The following is a 15935-nucleotide window of genomic DNA, read 5'->3' as shown; positions in this document are numbered from 1 at the left end:
CGCACTGTGTAAGAAATACTGAGAGCAGGTCTGTGACTTGAATGGTCAAAAGACTGGTTACTAGATAGACGATAAAAAGTAACTTGAAAAGTGCACAAGACCTCAATTAGCAGCTTTGGAAAAACACTGCTTCTTGGTGGGGGGCGGGGGGAGGAAAACTAGTGGTGAGCACTGAATATATTTCACTAGAAATTTAAAGCCAAAAAAAAAAAAAAAGTGAGGGGGCAGCTGGGTGGCTCGGTTGGTTAAGCATCCGACTTCGGCTCAGGTCATGATCTCATGGTCTGTGAGTTCGAGCCCCGCGTGGGGCTCTGTGCTGACAGCTCAGAGCCTGGAGCCTGTTTCAGATTCTGTGTCTCTTTCTCTCTCTCTGCCTCTCCCCTGATCATGCTCTGCCTCTCTCTGTCTCAAAAATAAATAAATGTTAAAAAAATTAAAAAAAATTAAAAAAAAATGTGAGAAGTATGTAAACATTATGGCCTCTGACCAGCTAGAAATACTGCAACAAAACAAAATGAGAGGAGAAGAAAATGTAGAAAAAGTTCACTGAGTACCTTGTTGGTAAAAGTTGGGAATAAAATAATATAATTTAAATTGACAAACTGAATGGTAGAAGCCCATTCTTAGGAGTGCAAAGATAAGAATTAGAACAGATAATATTATTAACTAAAATTACATGGTGGAAAGGGAAGGAAAAGAGTTACAGGCTAATTTTATTCTTGCTCATAGTAAGGAATCAAAATACAGTGTCTGAGGGAAAGGAGGAGAGATTAAGGACATTACATAAAATTAAAAATACAAATATTCTCAAATATAAAAACAAAAGCAAAAACAAGATAAAACAAACCAAAAACACACATTGGAGTTTAAAAAAAAAAAAACAAAGAAAACATAACATAATGAAATGTCTCAAGAGAGTATATTTAAGTGGTGCCTGGGTGGCTCAGTTGGTTAAGCTACTGACTCTTGATTTTGGCTCTGGTCATATCTCACAGTTCAAGAGTTTGAGGCCCACAGTGGGCTCTGCGTTGACAGCAGGGAATTGGCTTGGGATTCTCTCTCTCTCTCTCTCTCTCTGCCCACCCCCTCACATGCACTCTCGCTCTCTCTCTCTCTCAAAATAAATAAATAAATAAACATTTAAAAAGAGAGTATATTTTTTTAAATTTAAAAAAAAAATTTTTTTAACGTTTATTTATTTTTGAGACAGACAGAGGCAGAGCATGAACAGGGGAGGGGCAGAGAGAGAGGGAGACACAGAATCTGAAGCAGGCTCCAGGCTCTGAGCTGTCAGCACAGAGCCTGACACCGGGCTCAAACTCACGGACCGCGAGATCATGACCCGGGCGGAAGTCGTCCACTTAACCGATTGAGCCACCCAGGCACCCCAAAAAGAGAGTATATTTAACATAGACTATATTAGTACTAAGAAAAAAGTTATATCAGTAAATATAAGTACCTATTATAATTAAAAATTAAAAGACAAGTATTATTTTTTTCTTATAAGAAACAAAAGAAAACTTCACTCCACAACGTATAAAAAAAGCACAACTAAGGGGCGCCTGGGTGGCGCAGTCGGTTAAGCGTCCGACTTCAGCCAGGTCACGATCTTGCGGTCCGTGAGTTCGAGCCCCGCGTCAGGCTCTGGGCTGATGGCTCAGAGCCTGGAGCCTGTTTCCGATTCTGTGTCTCCCTCTCTCTCTGCCCCTCACCCATTCATGCTCTGTCTGTCTCTGTCCCAAAATTAAATAAACGTTGGAAAAAAAAAAAAAAGCACAACTAAAACAAAGAAAGACTAGAAGATGGTTTAAATATATAAACAAGAAAATAAAACTGAAGAAATCTTTGAAAAGTAATAAAAGACAACTTTGCATAATTGTATTAAAATAAATTTTTTAAATCTACATAAAATTCTTGAGAAATAACATTTAGTAAAACTGATACTAGTTGAGATGGATGACTGGAATAATCCAATCTGTGTAGAAAAAAAAAAAAGGAAATTTGTCAAAAAGCTGCTCCATAAAGTAGTATCAGACCTAGAGGATTTCACAAGGAAATCATACTTAACTTTGAAAGTTCAGATAATCTCCAAATTATTTGATGGTTCTGTAGCACAGAACATAGAAAATAATCTCCAGATTATTTTCTGAAGGAATTATAGATTGATACCAATACTTGATGAAAGTGCACATAGACATACACACAAATTTCAGGTCAGTCTCCCTAAAGAATACTAATGTAAAGATCTTAAATTAATTTTAGATAAAGAGAGGCCAACTGCATTGTACAAAATAAATACATCATGTCAATAGTGACTCCTTTCAGAGATGCACGAATAGTTCGCTGTTAGTAACTCCATTAATAAAATTTACCGTAAAAATAAAGAAAAAGAATAGCACACTCATTTCAACAGATGCTGAAAAGGAAATTTACAAATTTCGACACCCATTCTTAATAAATATAAGTTAATGAAAAACTCTGCAAGTATAAGACACATACAACTCAAACCAAATACTGTCATTTGAATGAATAAAAACACTTGGCATTTACACAAAAATATCAGGAACAAGGTATGATGTTTACCATCAATGACTTTTTCATAATATGTTGGAAGTAATAGCTAGCACAATTAAACAAGAGAAAACTATTAGATGTATAAGAATTGGAAAAGAAAATGTAAAACAGTCTCTATTTGATATGATAGACACTTGAAACATTCATAAGAGTCAATGTAAAAGCCACTGCAAACTAAGAAAATTCACTAAGATAGTAGGATATAAAACTAACCTTCTAAGAAAAAAAATCATTAGCCTCAGAAATAATCAGAAGATATAATGAAAGAGAAGATCCTATTTATAATAACAGCAATAACAAAAAGTTAAATGCCAAGTAGCAAACTACAGTGTAAGAAAAAATTTTAAACACTTCTGAAAGACACAAAAATTAGACTTAAAGATGAAGATACATATAATATTCTTGTATAAAATGACTCAACATCATAAAGATGTTAACATTCCTCAAATTAATTTATAAAAGTAATGAGAATCCAATTAAAAACCCAAAGAATTTTTTCCATATCTGAACAAGTTGCTTCTAAAGTTCATATTGAAAAAAATTTTTTTTTAAAAATGGGGCGCCTGGGTGGCTCAGTTGGCTGAGCGTCGGACTTCAGCTCACGTCATGATCTCACAGCTCTTGAGTCCGAGCCCCACGTGGGCTCTGTGCTGACAGCTCGGAGGCTGGAGCCCGCTTTGGATTTTGTGTCTCCCTCTCTCTCTGCCCCTAACCCTCTTGCATTCTGTCTCTGTCTCTCTCAAAAATAAATAAACATTAAAAAAATTAAAGTTCATATAAAATTTTTAGCAAGAAATAACCCCAAACTCCTGAAAATTAAATTCAAGGGAAGCATGTCATATCAGAGATCAACTGTATATTTAAAACAATATGATTCTGAATGATAAATAAGCCAACAAAACCGAAGACAAAGTCCAGAAATATACTCAAGCAGATAAAGGAAGTTTAGTGTGTGATAAAGGTGGCATCTCAAATCATTGCTGAAAAGATAGACTTTCTAATAACTGATGTTGAAACAACTGGAGAGCCATTGCTAAAATGATAAATTAAATTTATATCTTGCACTATAAACCACGAAAAACAAAATATATCAGAGATACTAAAAAAAAAAACATACAAGTTCTAGAAAAAGATTTTTTTACAACCTTGGGATGGTGAAAACTTTTCTAAAAATGGCTCAAAAATTCAGAATCAGCAAAGGAAAAGGTTCATTCATTTAGCTACATTACAAACAAACAAACAAACAAACAACAGCAACAAAACCATTGCATGACACAAATTAGGAAAAGTTAAAAAAATATTTGCTGGGGAAGAGATTTGCCGCTTACTTTACAATTTGAAAGAAAAAGACAAACAATGTATATAGGAAATGGACAGCTGGCAGAAAAAGAAATATCTATAGTGCTTAAATATATGAACCTCATTCGTAATAAGAGAATTGTAAACTAAAACTAATTGAGGTACTACTTCTCACCTATGGTAATGATAAATATCGAGAAGACTGACTCCCTCTGTTAGCGTGGCTTTAGAGAAAAGATCTAATAAATTGCTGGTGGTAGTATAAAACGGTTCAAACCATAGGAAGGGGAGTTTAGTTGTATCATAAAAAATTACATATGCATTTACCCTTTGACCTAGGAATCCCACTTATAGACTCTTACCCTGAAGATAATTTTCCAAAAATATACATGCGTGTTCACAATTCATTCTGGCATTATTTGTAATGATCAAAACGTAGAAACAACCATCACTAGGGGACTAGTTGAATTAACAATGGTATAACCAAGTCAAATGGCTTTGAAAGCTATTGATCAATTCTATAAGGCACCAAAGAGTAACAGCAGCTATGACTTTGTTTAATATAAATTTATTTTACCTAAAATGCAAACATATTTTGAGAACTGACTCAAAATGAAGAATGTATTAAAATTACTACAGTAGCAGAATATCAACAGCATTACGTGCATGTTGCCTTTTACTTACGGTTTACAGTTTTGACTGGTAATATTGGGTTTACCCTCTCTGGGGAGCCAGCGTTTTCCTCATCTGTCACATATTCAAAATTAATGATGAACATCATAGCCACGCCCTCTTGGTTTTTCACTGGAATTATGTGAGTGTTACAAATGAAAGTGGACCCTAAGGAGATGAAAAATGAATGTTAGGTCAAAAGTATGCCTTCATTTTGAAGTGTTAGTAATATTAAAATTCTAATAACCCCTTAGAATTTTCTATTGTAAACGATCACTGAAATTTAACAAAATAATTAGACTTTTATTTCATATTTCATTTCACATATATCTACATAAAAATCCACAAATTTTGCCATAGACTTTACAGGCAAATTCAGGTGCTACATTATGGAAAAATAGAATATCAAATCCCATTTGTTCTCACACACACCACTATAATAATATAAGGAACAAAAAGTATATTCTTTAACTTTTTAGAAAAACTCCTAGCCTTCTCATATATTTTGATTAATTCTGAAGCTATATAAAACAGCTGTGTAAATAATGAAGACAACTCCTATTATGACATCTTGATTTTAGTGTTAAGCAAATTATTCCTTTTTTCTCTTTTAATTGCCAGGATATAAAATAGTAAGTTATTGACTGTGTCTTAAATATGTTCCGATAATTCTTTTCTTTTTTTCTGCAAAATTCACAATGCCCAAATTATAATGGTTTGGCTTGTAATCTGTTAGAAAATGAGGTCAAAATTTTGTATATTTTATTGTACTAATTTGATTCCTTCAACCAAGAATATGATATTCTTTTTAAAGCACTTATGGGGCTAATACACCTTTTATTAGAATCTTCTGAACATGAGATGAGCAAAGGGATGAATCAATTTACAATTAACCACTGCCACTCATCCTCAAACAGAAAATCCAAGTCCAAGATTTAGAGAACACTGTCAAGAAGTTGATTTCTTTTAAATTAGTTGACTTCTGACTGACTTCTTGAACCTGACTTCTAGAACCAAGTATTTTCTTCAAGCAGCTTGCTCACATCTTTACCCTCTGCATATTTCTTTTTTTAGTCATGGTGATGGAAACGTCAGGTTAGGGATTTGTTTGGGTTCAAAAGTATTGTATTTTTTAAATGCAAAACTTCAGGAAGAGTTCTCAATCAGGTAATAGAATGTTTTTTTTGACTTGTTTGTTTGTTTGTTTTGTAACAACTGGCTGGGGCCATCTTGAATCTTGAGAATGATAATTTAGTGTAGAGGCAGAAGCAGGCTGGGATCAAGAGGGACCTGGCTTCAGAGGGAGATGTGAGAAAGTGAGACACCAAGAGTCTGAGGTCAGGGGCATTGCAAGTAACAGGAGAATGTAGTTGGAATACCAACATTCATGAAGCCCAGTGGATGCTCGTATTCCAAACTGGTGTCCTATGCATGAGGAATCAAAAACAAAATAAGTATGATAAAACTCTTTCCTTTCTTCTCATCCTCATCCCTGCAACATGGCTCCTACCGCCAGAGCCCAGAACAAAGTCTATTGCTAATACTGCTATCGATTGAGACATCACAGGTGGAAGAGATTTTGAGGGTGGGCCTGGAGATCTAATTATTGTTTATGAAATTGTTTCTATTGGCAAACATGTTCTAATTTCCAAGGAACTGATTTTCAAAAACACTCTCAGAACACAGACTCTTTGTAAGTTGGGGATGCCTATGTGTTAGTTATGATTCAGATATTTATATGTCAGTAGTCTCCCAGATTTGAAATGTAGGAGAACTTATTTACAATTAATTTTATATTTTCTGTAAATATTTTACAGATATATTTTACAGATGTTGAAAAATGTGTTTTAAGAAAGACGTGCTGCACCTTCACAGTCTTCAGCTGTGTCTTCAATTCATTTAATAAAATAGTTAGCTAGAGCACTTGTCATAGTTTCCATGGTAACAAACGGGATGACTTTAGTAAACAGAAAATAAGTAATTTAAGACTGTTGCACTAGAACTAAAAATAGAATTGCTTCAGGCCAGGCATCAGAATACAAACTGGCTAAACAGACTGAGAAGATACTAGAAATAGCCATTGTGTATTCTGCTAATGAATCAAAACACATATTGATATTACCACTTAAAATGACATTTCCTAGATCATGTAGAGTATCATTGTGAATTCATAAATTTGTTACTTAGCAGTTTAAAATCTTTCAACAATTGAAGTATATTTATATTGCTGATTGTACAACAAAACACAAAGCACAGAATTTTAAGAAATCAATAAATAAAAGATGTGGGAACAGAGATTTAATAGGCTTGTAATAGAGCACAGTAATTTTGCTTTTGGTAATAGGGGCAAAATCACGTATTGCAATACTAATGCTTGTAAATTTACTGGCTAGTGCTAAAAATCATAAAATTATAGTGCTTTATTAAAAAGTTCAGTTATACGCATTGGCTCCAAAGCATATTGAAAATATGTAATTAATCTGGGATTTACTGCCCACTAGCATTGTTTCCTGTGTGTTTCTATTAAGCAATATATCTCCTCTAAAGTCAACTGAAAATTCACATTTACATTTTTTTTCTCTTTTAGTTTTTGGATTTAATGTCTCCATCAATCTTGCATAGCCTCCTGGAAAGCAGATTATTGAAAGGAGATACATGGACTTTAGAAGAGAAGGAGAACCAAATACATTTTGTAAAGCAAAAGCATTTTAGCTTGCATCATTCCACAAACTCCAAGTTCTGTCAAGGTACTACTTTTGTAAAATAACATTATTTTAATAAGGCATTACTGGGCACTCCTAAATATTTTTCTTGAATGCAACATTGGGAGCAAGAGAAATGGAAATATCAGTCAGCAAACACTGATCTAGCAATTAATTTTAAAAAAACAGACACATTCAATAATATGTAAATAAGAGAACTAAACAAATCTAGAAATAAAAAGCTGAGATCTTGTTAAAATGAATCAGTATTCAAACGGAATTAATAATGTTTGTTAAGAAGCTTATTTACAATAAGATTATCCAATAATTTTACAATTATACATGCAATTATACAAATATTAGTTAAACCCAGATTCATTTCCACATTTTGTCTCCTGACTAAAAACATTCTCAAAACCGGGAGGGCCGCTTAGGAGGAATAACGCTCCTTAAAATAAAATGGCTCGAGTGTTAATTTTTAACGGTAGCCACAGAGCAAGCTGACTCAGAGTAATCTGAATAATTTTTCTTTTGTTAATAAAATTGTTGGCCCACTCCTTGCTTTCACATTTTAAAATAGTGACCAGAACTCCTTCCTTTGAACTGCTCTAAAGATGTTTTATTCTACCGTTTGTATTCACAGGGCATCCTTGTGTCCCCTAAAATCAACAAATGTTTATTGAGCACCTAACATTGGGTCAAACGCTATTCTGAGTTCTCAGACCATGATGAAAAAGACGGCAATGATAAAAACAAAGGTTCTACTTCTACAGAATTTATATCAACACAATAAACAAATACAGAGATATCTAATATATCAAGTAAAAATAAGTACAATGAAGGAAGAGAAAGCAGAATAAGGTGATAGATCAGAAGGGAATGCATTTCCTTTGAAATGACATACAGGTGAAGCCATGAGATCAAAAGATATATAGGCTAAGTGATGGAGTTGGCTATGTGGTTCCATGTACAGAGCTCAGCTGGCAGAGAAAGCTGCAAGTGTAAAAGGCTTTAGGTAGAAGCAGGGTTGTAAGCTCAAGGAACAATGTGGATGCCAGTATGGCTAGGGCAGTATGTTGGTTGTAGGGTTGGAGTTAGAAAGCAGATAAAGTTGAAGAAGAAGTAGGGAGCCACACCATGTGTGGATGGATTTGGAATTTTCCTGAGTTAGACAAGAAGGCATTGGAAGGTTTTGTGCAGAGGTTGACATGACTTGATTTAAATGTACCCCTTCCAGGGCGCCTGAGTGGCTCAGCCGGTTAAGCGTCCTATTTCGGCTCAGGTCATGATCTCAGAGTTCTAGGGCTCAGGCCCCATGTCAGGCTCTGCACTGATAGAGCCTGCTTGGATCCTCTGTTTCCCTCTCTCTCTGCCCCTCCCTCACTCATGCACATGCACGCGGTCTCTCTCTCTCTCAAAAATAAATAAACATTAAAAAAAAGTACCCTTCTCCAAAAGACCTGAACAAGACATTTTTCCAAAGAAGACACCCAGAAGGCTAACAGACACATGAAAAGATGTTCAACATCACTCATCATCAGGGAAATACAAACCAAAACCACAATGAAATACCACCTCACACCTGTCAGAGTGGCTAAAATTAACTCAGGAAACAACAGATGTTAGCAAGGGTGTGTAGAAAGAGAGACACTTTTGCACTGTTGGTGGGAATGCAGACTGGTACAGCACCTCTGGAGAAGAGTATGGAGGTTCCTCAAAAAATTAAAAATAGAGCTACCCTACGACTCAGCAATTGCACTAATAGGTATTTTTCCAAAGGATACAAAAATGCTGATTCGAAGGGGCACATGCACCCAATGTTAATAGCAGTACTATCAACAATAACATATTAGGGAAAGAGCCCAAATGTTCATTGACTGATGAATGGATAAAGGAGATGTGGGGTGTGTGTGTGTGTGTGTGTGTGTGTATAATGGAATATTACTCGGAGATGAGAAAGAATTAAATCTTGCCATTTGCAACAATGTGGATGGAACTAGAGAGTATTATGCTAAGCAAAGTAAGTCAGAGAAAGACAAATATCATATGACTTCACTCACATGTGGAATTTAAGAAACACAACAGATGAACATAAGGGCTGGGAAAAAGAGAGAGGGAGGTAAACCATAAGAGACTCTTACATACAGAGAACAAACTGAGAGTTGCTGAAGCGGTGATAAGTGGGGGGCTGGGCTAAATGGGTGATGGGCATTGAGGAGGGCACTTGTTGGGATGAGCACTGGGTGTTATATGTAACTGATGAATCACTAAATTCTACTCCTGAAACTATTATTACACTATATGTTAACTAACTTGGGTTTAAATAAAATTTTTTTAAAAAGTACTTCTCTGACTTCTATGTGAAAAATAGCTTGGGAGGCCAGGAGGAAAACATCACAATAGTAGTGGCAAGCAATAAGAGTGGTTTGGACTAGGTGCACCTGGGTCGTTCAGTTGGTTAAGTGTCTGACTTCAGCTCAGGTCATGATCTCACAGTTCGTGGGTTCAAGTCCTGGGCCAGGCTCTGTGCTAACAGCTCAGAGCCTGGAGCCTGCCTTCGATTCTGTGTCTCCCTCTGTTTCTCTCTCTCTCTTTGTTCCTCCTCCACTCACAGTCTGTCTGTCTCTCTCCCAAAAATAAACAAACATTATTTTTTTTTAAAGAGCAAAGGTGGTATTGCTGAAGCTGTTGAGAAGGGGTCTGATTGAGATATTTTCAAGGTAGGGCTTATATGATTTGCTGGTGTGATGGCATGTGAGAGAATGAGAGGGGTCACAGACAAGTCCAATGCTGGAGGTTGAGAAAGGGGAAGAATGGAAGTGCCAATTATTAAAATGGGGAAGACTGTGGGAGGAGGTGGTCCTGGGGGTGGTGTAAATCCATAGGATTTGGGTATGTTAACTTTATGGTTGCTTACTAGATATCTAAGTGCAGATGTCTAGAGGACAGTTGAAAACAGGATACTGCAGTTCAGTTCAGGGAGTGATCTAAGCCAGATATAAAAACTTGAGAGTCATTAAGGAATGGGTTATATTTAAAGACCGTATGAGGTCATCTAGGGAACAAGTAGGGAAATTGGGTGTTGGAGCCAAATATGAGGGGACTGTGGCATCAAAGAAAGGAAGATGAAGAACCAGAGAACATTGTGGGTGAGTAGACAGTGAGGTAGGAAGAAAATCCAGAGTGCAGCTCATTGGGGGCTAAGAAAAGGAAGTATTGCAAGAGGAGGGCATGATCAATTACACAAAACTTTCTCGCAGGCTCAATGGGACCTAAGAAAAGATTGAGTCATGGGTAACCTCTTCAAGAGACATTTTGGTAGATTAGTGGCTATGAAGCTGTTTGGAATGCATGAATAAGAACAGAAGTGTACACAATTATCTAGGAAAGTCTTTTGAGGTGCTTTACTAAAGAGGTGATCAGAAACCTGGGGTAACAGCTGGAGATTTTGAAGTGATCAGATTTTGGATTTTTTAGGTGAGAGATATTATAGCATATTTATATACAAATTCAATTAAGTTTTTCAAAGATTATATTTCAAATTTTTGTTGCATCAAGTCTCACCATTTGGTGAGGTCAATAAAAGCCTAACATAGTTATTTAAAACACACGGTGATTTTCTCAATCTGTTCCCTTTGTCAAGTGCAACTTCAGTGTTCATTAATTTTTCACGTATATACTACTTGTAGATAACAGTTTATAATCTACTGTTTGAGAGCACTACCTCTAATCAGACTGTCTAAATCTGAATTCGGGCTCCGTCCTTTACCTGCTGAGTAAACCTCGCGTGATTTCCTAAATATCACAGCAATTCAGTCTCCTCAACTGTACAAGAAGATAATCCTTATTTCGTAGAATTGTTCTGGGGACCAAATGAATTAATACCTGTGTACTACGGTATTAGAATAAGAATCCTTTTCTCAGTTTTCAGTCATGTGATATGCTAATATAATAGGTATCAGGACCTAAAATGAGAATGACCCCCTTCCTCCCACCCCACACATGCAGATCTCTAAAGGAAATAGTTACAGAACCTTTCTATCCAGGATGTAGAATGGACAGGGAGAGGAGAAGGGGAGTGGTCAGAAGGTTGGGGAAGAGATTTCTTTGGAGAGGACTGGTCCATTACTGTGAGTCTTTCTCTTTCCCACCCTCACGAGCTGCCACCTTCCAAGGCCAGGCCTAATGAGGGGATTTTAAGGGTCCATTAAAGACTTTTGAAACATGTTCTCTGCAGTTGGGAGACAGGGAGAAAGCTATATGGATGAATGGTAGACCTACAATAGTGAGGCCACAACCCTGGGTGTGTAGAAGGCCAGGAAGGAACAAGCTCTCAGTTTCTGTGTCAGAGACAGTAGGCATCATTATTGGGACAGGCAGGTGCACCTAAATTTTGGCAGAAGCGCCTCACAGTCAAGTCTTCTGGACAAGGAGTAGGCATGGGGTCCTCCAGGAATGGGGACGAGGGGAATCCAGAGGAAGAGACAGACAGGAAACTACCAGATGCTGGAGACCAAGGAGGGAATAGGCAAGAAACCCCAGGGTAGAGGGTTAGCACCAGTGGTGGAAGGAACCTGAATGAAGACAGGGTCCCAGCAAGGGTTCTGGAGAGCCTACCCCGGAAAGACAGTGTCAGCTCTGCCCTTCGGCCAGATCCAGAGAAGGCAAATACAGCAGCCAAACAGGAACTGTCCTGCTCTGTAATCCTTTTGCCCTTTCATCTTCTACGTGGAGGGGAGCAAATAGCAACCAGAGTGTGGGGAGAGGGTAACAGTGAAAGGTTGAAGCTGGCTTCCCCTTGCATTCTGACCTGAAGGCAGTTGGGAGTTGTAATTTTAGAGCCAAATCACCATCCAAAGACAGGGGTCAATTACTCCAGTGAATAAAGCTTAATGGGATGATATAAAACAAAAGCTGCATTTTGTTCACAGTCCAAGCTTCACACTGTTCAGTAAAACTCATACACATGTAAAACTCTTAGAATAGTACCTGGCATGCAGCAAAATTCAACAAGGTGAGCAATTATATTTGCCTCTTATTAGAGGATCTCCAGAGGGGCCACTTAACTCTCCAGGCTCTCTGTGTAATTTCCTCCAACCTTTTGCCATTCCTGTAACCACAAGCTACACTATTTGTTTTTAAGGGCACCAAGTGGAGATTATTCTTCTCCGAGCTGATTGGTTTAGTGAATGGCTGGAAGTTTTTAATTTCCTACTTTCTAGTAGCCCAGGGAACCCTTTGAAGATTTCAAAAATACCATTAGAGACCTGCCCTGGAAGAAAAACAAAAGACAGCAGCCTCAAGGTACGAAAGCCTCATCAAAGAAGCAGCATTGCTCATCTTGAGTTGAAAAGCCTTTTAGAAAAGCAAAGGGGTTGCACCTCCTAGAAGGAGAGAGTTACCCAGTCACAAATGACTTAAGGTGGAATGAAGGGGAGATGGAAATAGGAAATTAGTGAAATTTGTACTTGAATCTAATGTTTCCCTATCTTTCTTTCTTTCAGCACTTCTCAACATCTTCCTCTGCTCTCTCCAGGCCTCCAAAGGGAAGTATTATGAACTTCCTCTTATCGAGAAGCACCATGAAATATATTAATTTCTCATAAGACTGTTAATAACTATTCTTAGGAGAATTTTTTTTAAAGGGGAGTAGTGAAAAACAACAATTAACTCAAGATGGACTCTAATGTAGCCTCTGTGTAACAGAAATACTTTGGCTATATTGATAACGCCTTCCAGATATTTCTAAATTCACATCATATACTGGGGCGCCTGAGTGGCTCAGTGGGTTGAGCGTCCGACTTCGGCTCAGGTCATGATCTCACAGTTTGGGACTTCAAGCCCTGTGTTGGGCTCTGTGCTGACAGTTCGGAGACTGGAGCCTGCTTCAGATTCTGTGTCTCCCTCTCTCTCTGGCCCTCCCCTGCTCACATTCTGTCTCTCTCTCTCTCTCTCTCAAAAATAAATAAAGATCAAAAAAAATTTTAAATTCACACCATATAAGTAACTGCTTGCTGATATCAACATCACTGCTGGAAAAGTTGTGGCTTAGAGAACAAAAGACCATGATGGAGTCCTGAAACAGAACTATAAGAAAAAATTGCTATGATTGGAGAGTTTATGTAACATTGTTTAGCCTTTGATTATTTTTTAACCGATGTTATTCCACTCCTGATAGGAAAAGTAAACACACAAAGACTTAATTCGTACTCACAATCCAGTTCCAGAATTCATCCCAAGGTCTGCAGAATAATTGAGAAGTGAAAATATTCCATTTAGAGCATATTTATCACCAGACTACAAGCTCCCCAAAGACAGGGTATTAGCAATCTATGCACACAAGCCTCAAGACATAATGGGAACTCAATAAATATTTGCTGACTTATTTTTACTTCTTCCTGATAGTGAGAAGTTCATGAAAAGCTGTCCACAAGAGATGGCTCTTGAGCCAGGCCAGAGCAGCATTTGTGACTGTAAGTAGGTAATAGCTTACAGTCTTAAGAAGATGAATTTTGGGGCGCCTGGGTGGCTCAGTCGGTTGGGCGGCAGACTTCGGCTCAGGTCACGATCTCGCGGTCCGTGAGTTCAAGCCCGGTGTCGGGCTCTGGGCTGATGGCTCAGAGCCTGGAGCCTGCTTCCAATTCTGTGTCTCCCTCTCTCTCTACCCCTCCCCCGTTTATGCTCTGTCTCTCTCTGTCTCAAAAATGAATAAAACGTTAAAAAAAATTAAAAAAAAAAAAGAAGATGAATTTTAGGGGTGCCTCAGTGGCACCCTCAGAGTTAGTTGGGAGTCTGGCTCTTGTTTTCAGCTCAGGTCATGATCTCATGGTTGTGAGTTCGAGCCCTGTTGGAGGAGCCCCATAAAGAGAAGCCCAGTGCCGTGCTGACAGCGTGGAGCCTGCTTGGAATTTTCTCTCTCTTTCTTGTCTGCTCCTCTCCCACCCCCATGCACTCTCTTTCTTTCTCTCTCTCTCAAAATAAACAAGCAAAAAAACTTAAAAAAAAGAAGTTGCATTTCAGAGTTAGAAAAAGACCTGAGTTAGAAAAGATTCTAAACTTGATGCTATTTAGCTTCTCTCTGTCTTGGCTTTTTCTCTGTAAATTCAGACTCATAGTTCTCTTTTAAAGAATGAGCACTAAACGAGAGGATGCATTTGGAGTACGGTGCCTCGTGCACAATAGATACTCACAAATGGTAGATAATGAGAGTGTAATCTTTTAAAAGGATATGGTAGTTGTAGAAACTGAATATGCCCGATGTGTTACTTTTGTAAGAGGCCAAAAAATGTAGGGCCTGAGTCTTTAAGGCTGAGTAGGAGTAAAGTTGGAGAAGAAGGAAGTTTCATGGAGAAGAGACATATGCACAATTGAAACCAATCTCACTTTAACAACTAATTATTCAGAAACAACCATGTGCTGGGCATTGTTCTAGGTGCTAGAGGTTCAGCAGGTAACAACACTGAACCAAATCCTGCCATCGTGTCATTTATAATGGAGTTGGAGACAAAAATAATGGAGAGAAAAATAAGTAAGGAAATGCATAATAGATTAAATGGTAATAGTATAGACCACCATGGAGAAAATAAAAAAGGGGATAGTGAGCGCTAGGAATAGGGTAAATTTCGTAACTTTTAGTAGAGTGGGAAAGGCCTCCCTGAATGTGTTACTTCTAAATAAAGACCTGAAGGAGATGAGAAGTGAATCATGAGCATATCTGGGAAAATAGATAACAACATATCTAAGGCCCTGCCTGGTATGGGGCTAAACTGTATTGTCCCAAATTCATACATTGGAGTCCTAACCCCAGCGTGACTGTATTTGGAGATAAGACCTTCAAGAAGGTAATTAAGGTTAAATGAGATCATAAAGGTGGGGCCGAAATCCAACAAATGTAATGTCCTTATAAGAAGAGAAAGAGATACCAAGAGTCTGTGTACACAGAGGAAAATCCATGTGAAGACTCAGTGAGAAGATAGCCATCTGTAAACCAAGCAGGGATTTTTCACTAGAGGCTAACCCTGTCAGCACCTTGATCTTGGACTTTGAGCCTCCAGAACTATGAGAAAATACATTTCTGTAATTTAAGGCACCCAGTCTGTAGTAGTTTGTTACTACAGCTTGAGCTGACCAGGATAGGCCCCCAAACTGAAGCATGCCAGGGCAGACAATCCACGTGGTTAAAACAGATTAAGCTGAGGGGAAAGTGATAACAGATCCAGGGCAGAGAGGTAACCCAACAAAGGAGCAGGGAGAGTGTCAGAGGAACTAGTCTCTTGTGGGCACTGTAATGTCTTTGAGAAAAGAAAGCCATTGAATGGATTGAAAAAGGGAACTGATAGTCTCTACCTGCTGTAAAGACATGGTACATAAAACTTTGTTACCAACTTGCTCTTGACAGATTAAGAGTATACTAGAACATATAGTGTGAACTGGGAAGTGATGGATGAGGCTTGAGGGATAGGAGGTCACATCGTGAATGTCTTCTATGTACTTGGAATTCAGTCTTTTGAGGTTGAGGGTACAATGAATGGGTTTAATCATGAGACCATCTTCTAAACTAGTATTTTCTTTTAAAGTTTATTTATTTATTTTGAGAGAGGGAGAGCACAAGTGGGGGGAGGAACGGAGAGAGAGAGAGGGAAAGAGAGAGAATCCCAAGCAGGCTCCACACTGTGCAGAGCCCTACGC

The 15935-nt window shown here is 37.9% G+C and overlaps 1 protein-coding gene across 2 annotated transcripts in view; it reads right to left on the bottom strand.

The window, feature by feature from the left end:
* The window catches only part of KCNH7 (potassium voltage-gated channel subfamily H member 7), a 481489-nt gene that overhangs the window by 148426 nt on the left and 317128 nt on the right, over nucleotides 1–15935 (bottom strand). For both annotated transcript variants that reach the window (XM_047869110.1, XM_047869112.1), the window contains exon 3: nucleotides 4558–4713. In XM_047869110.1, the coding sequence (XP_047725066.1) occupies nucleotides 4558–4713 (156 nt within the window). The remainder of the gene's footprint in view (nucleotides 1–4557; nucleotides 4714–15935) is intronic.

Source organism: Prionailurus viverrinus, chromosome C1, assembly GCF_022837055.1.
Source record: "Prionailurus viverrinus isolate Anna chromosome C1, UM_Priviv_1.0, whole genome shotgun sequence".
NCBI classification, from domain to species: domain Eukaryota; kingdom Metazoa; phylum Chordata; class Mammalia; order Carnivora; family Felidae; genus Prionailurus; species Prionailurus viverrinus.
This window is presented reverse-complemented; position numbering and strand designations above follow the sequence as displayed.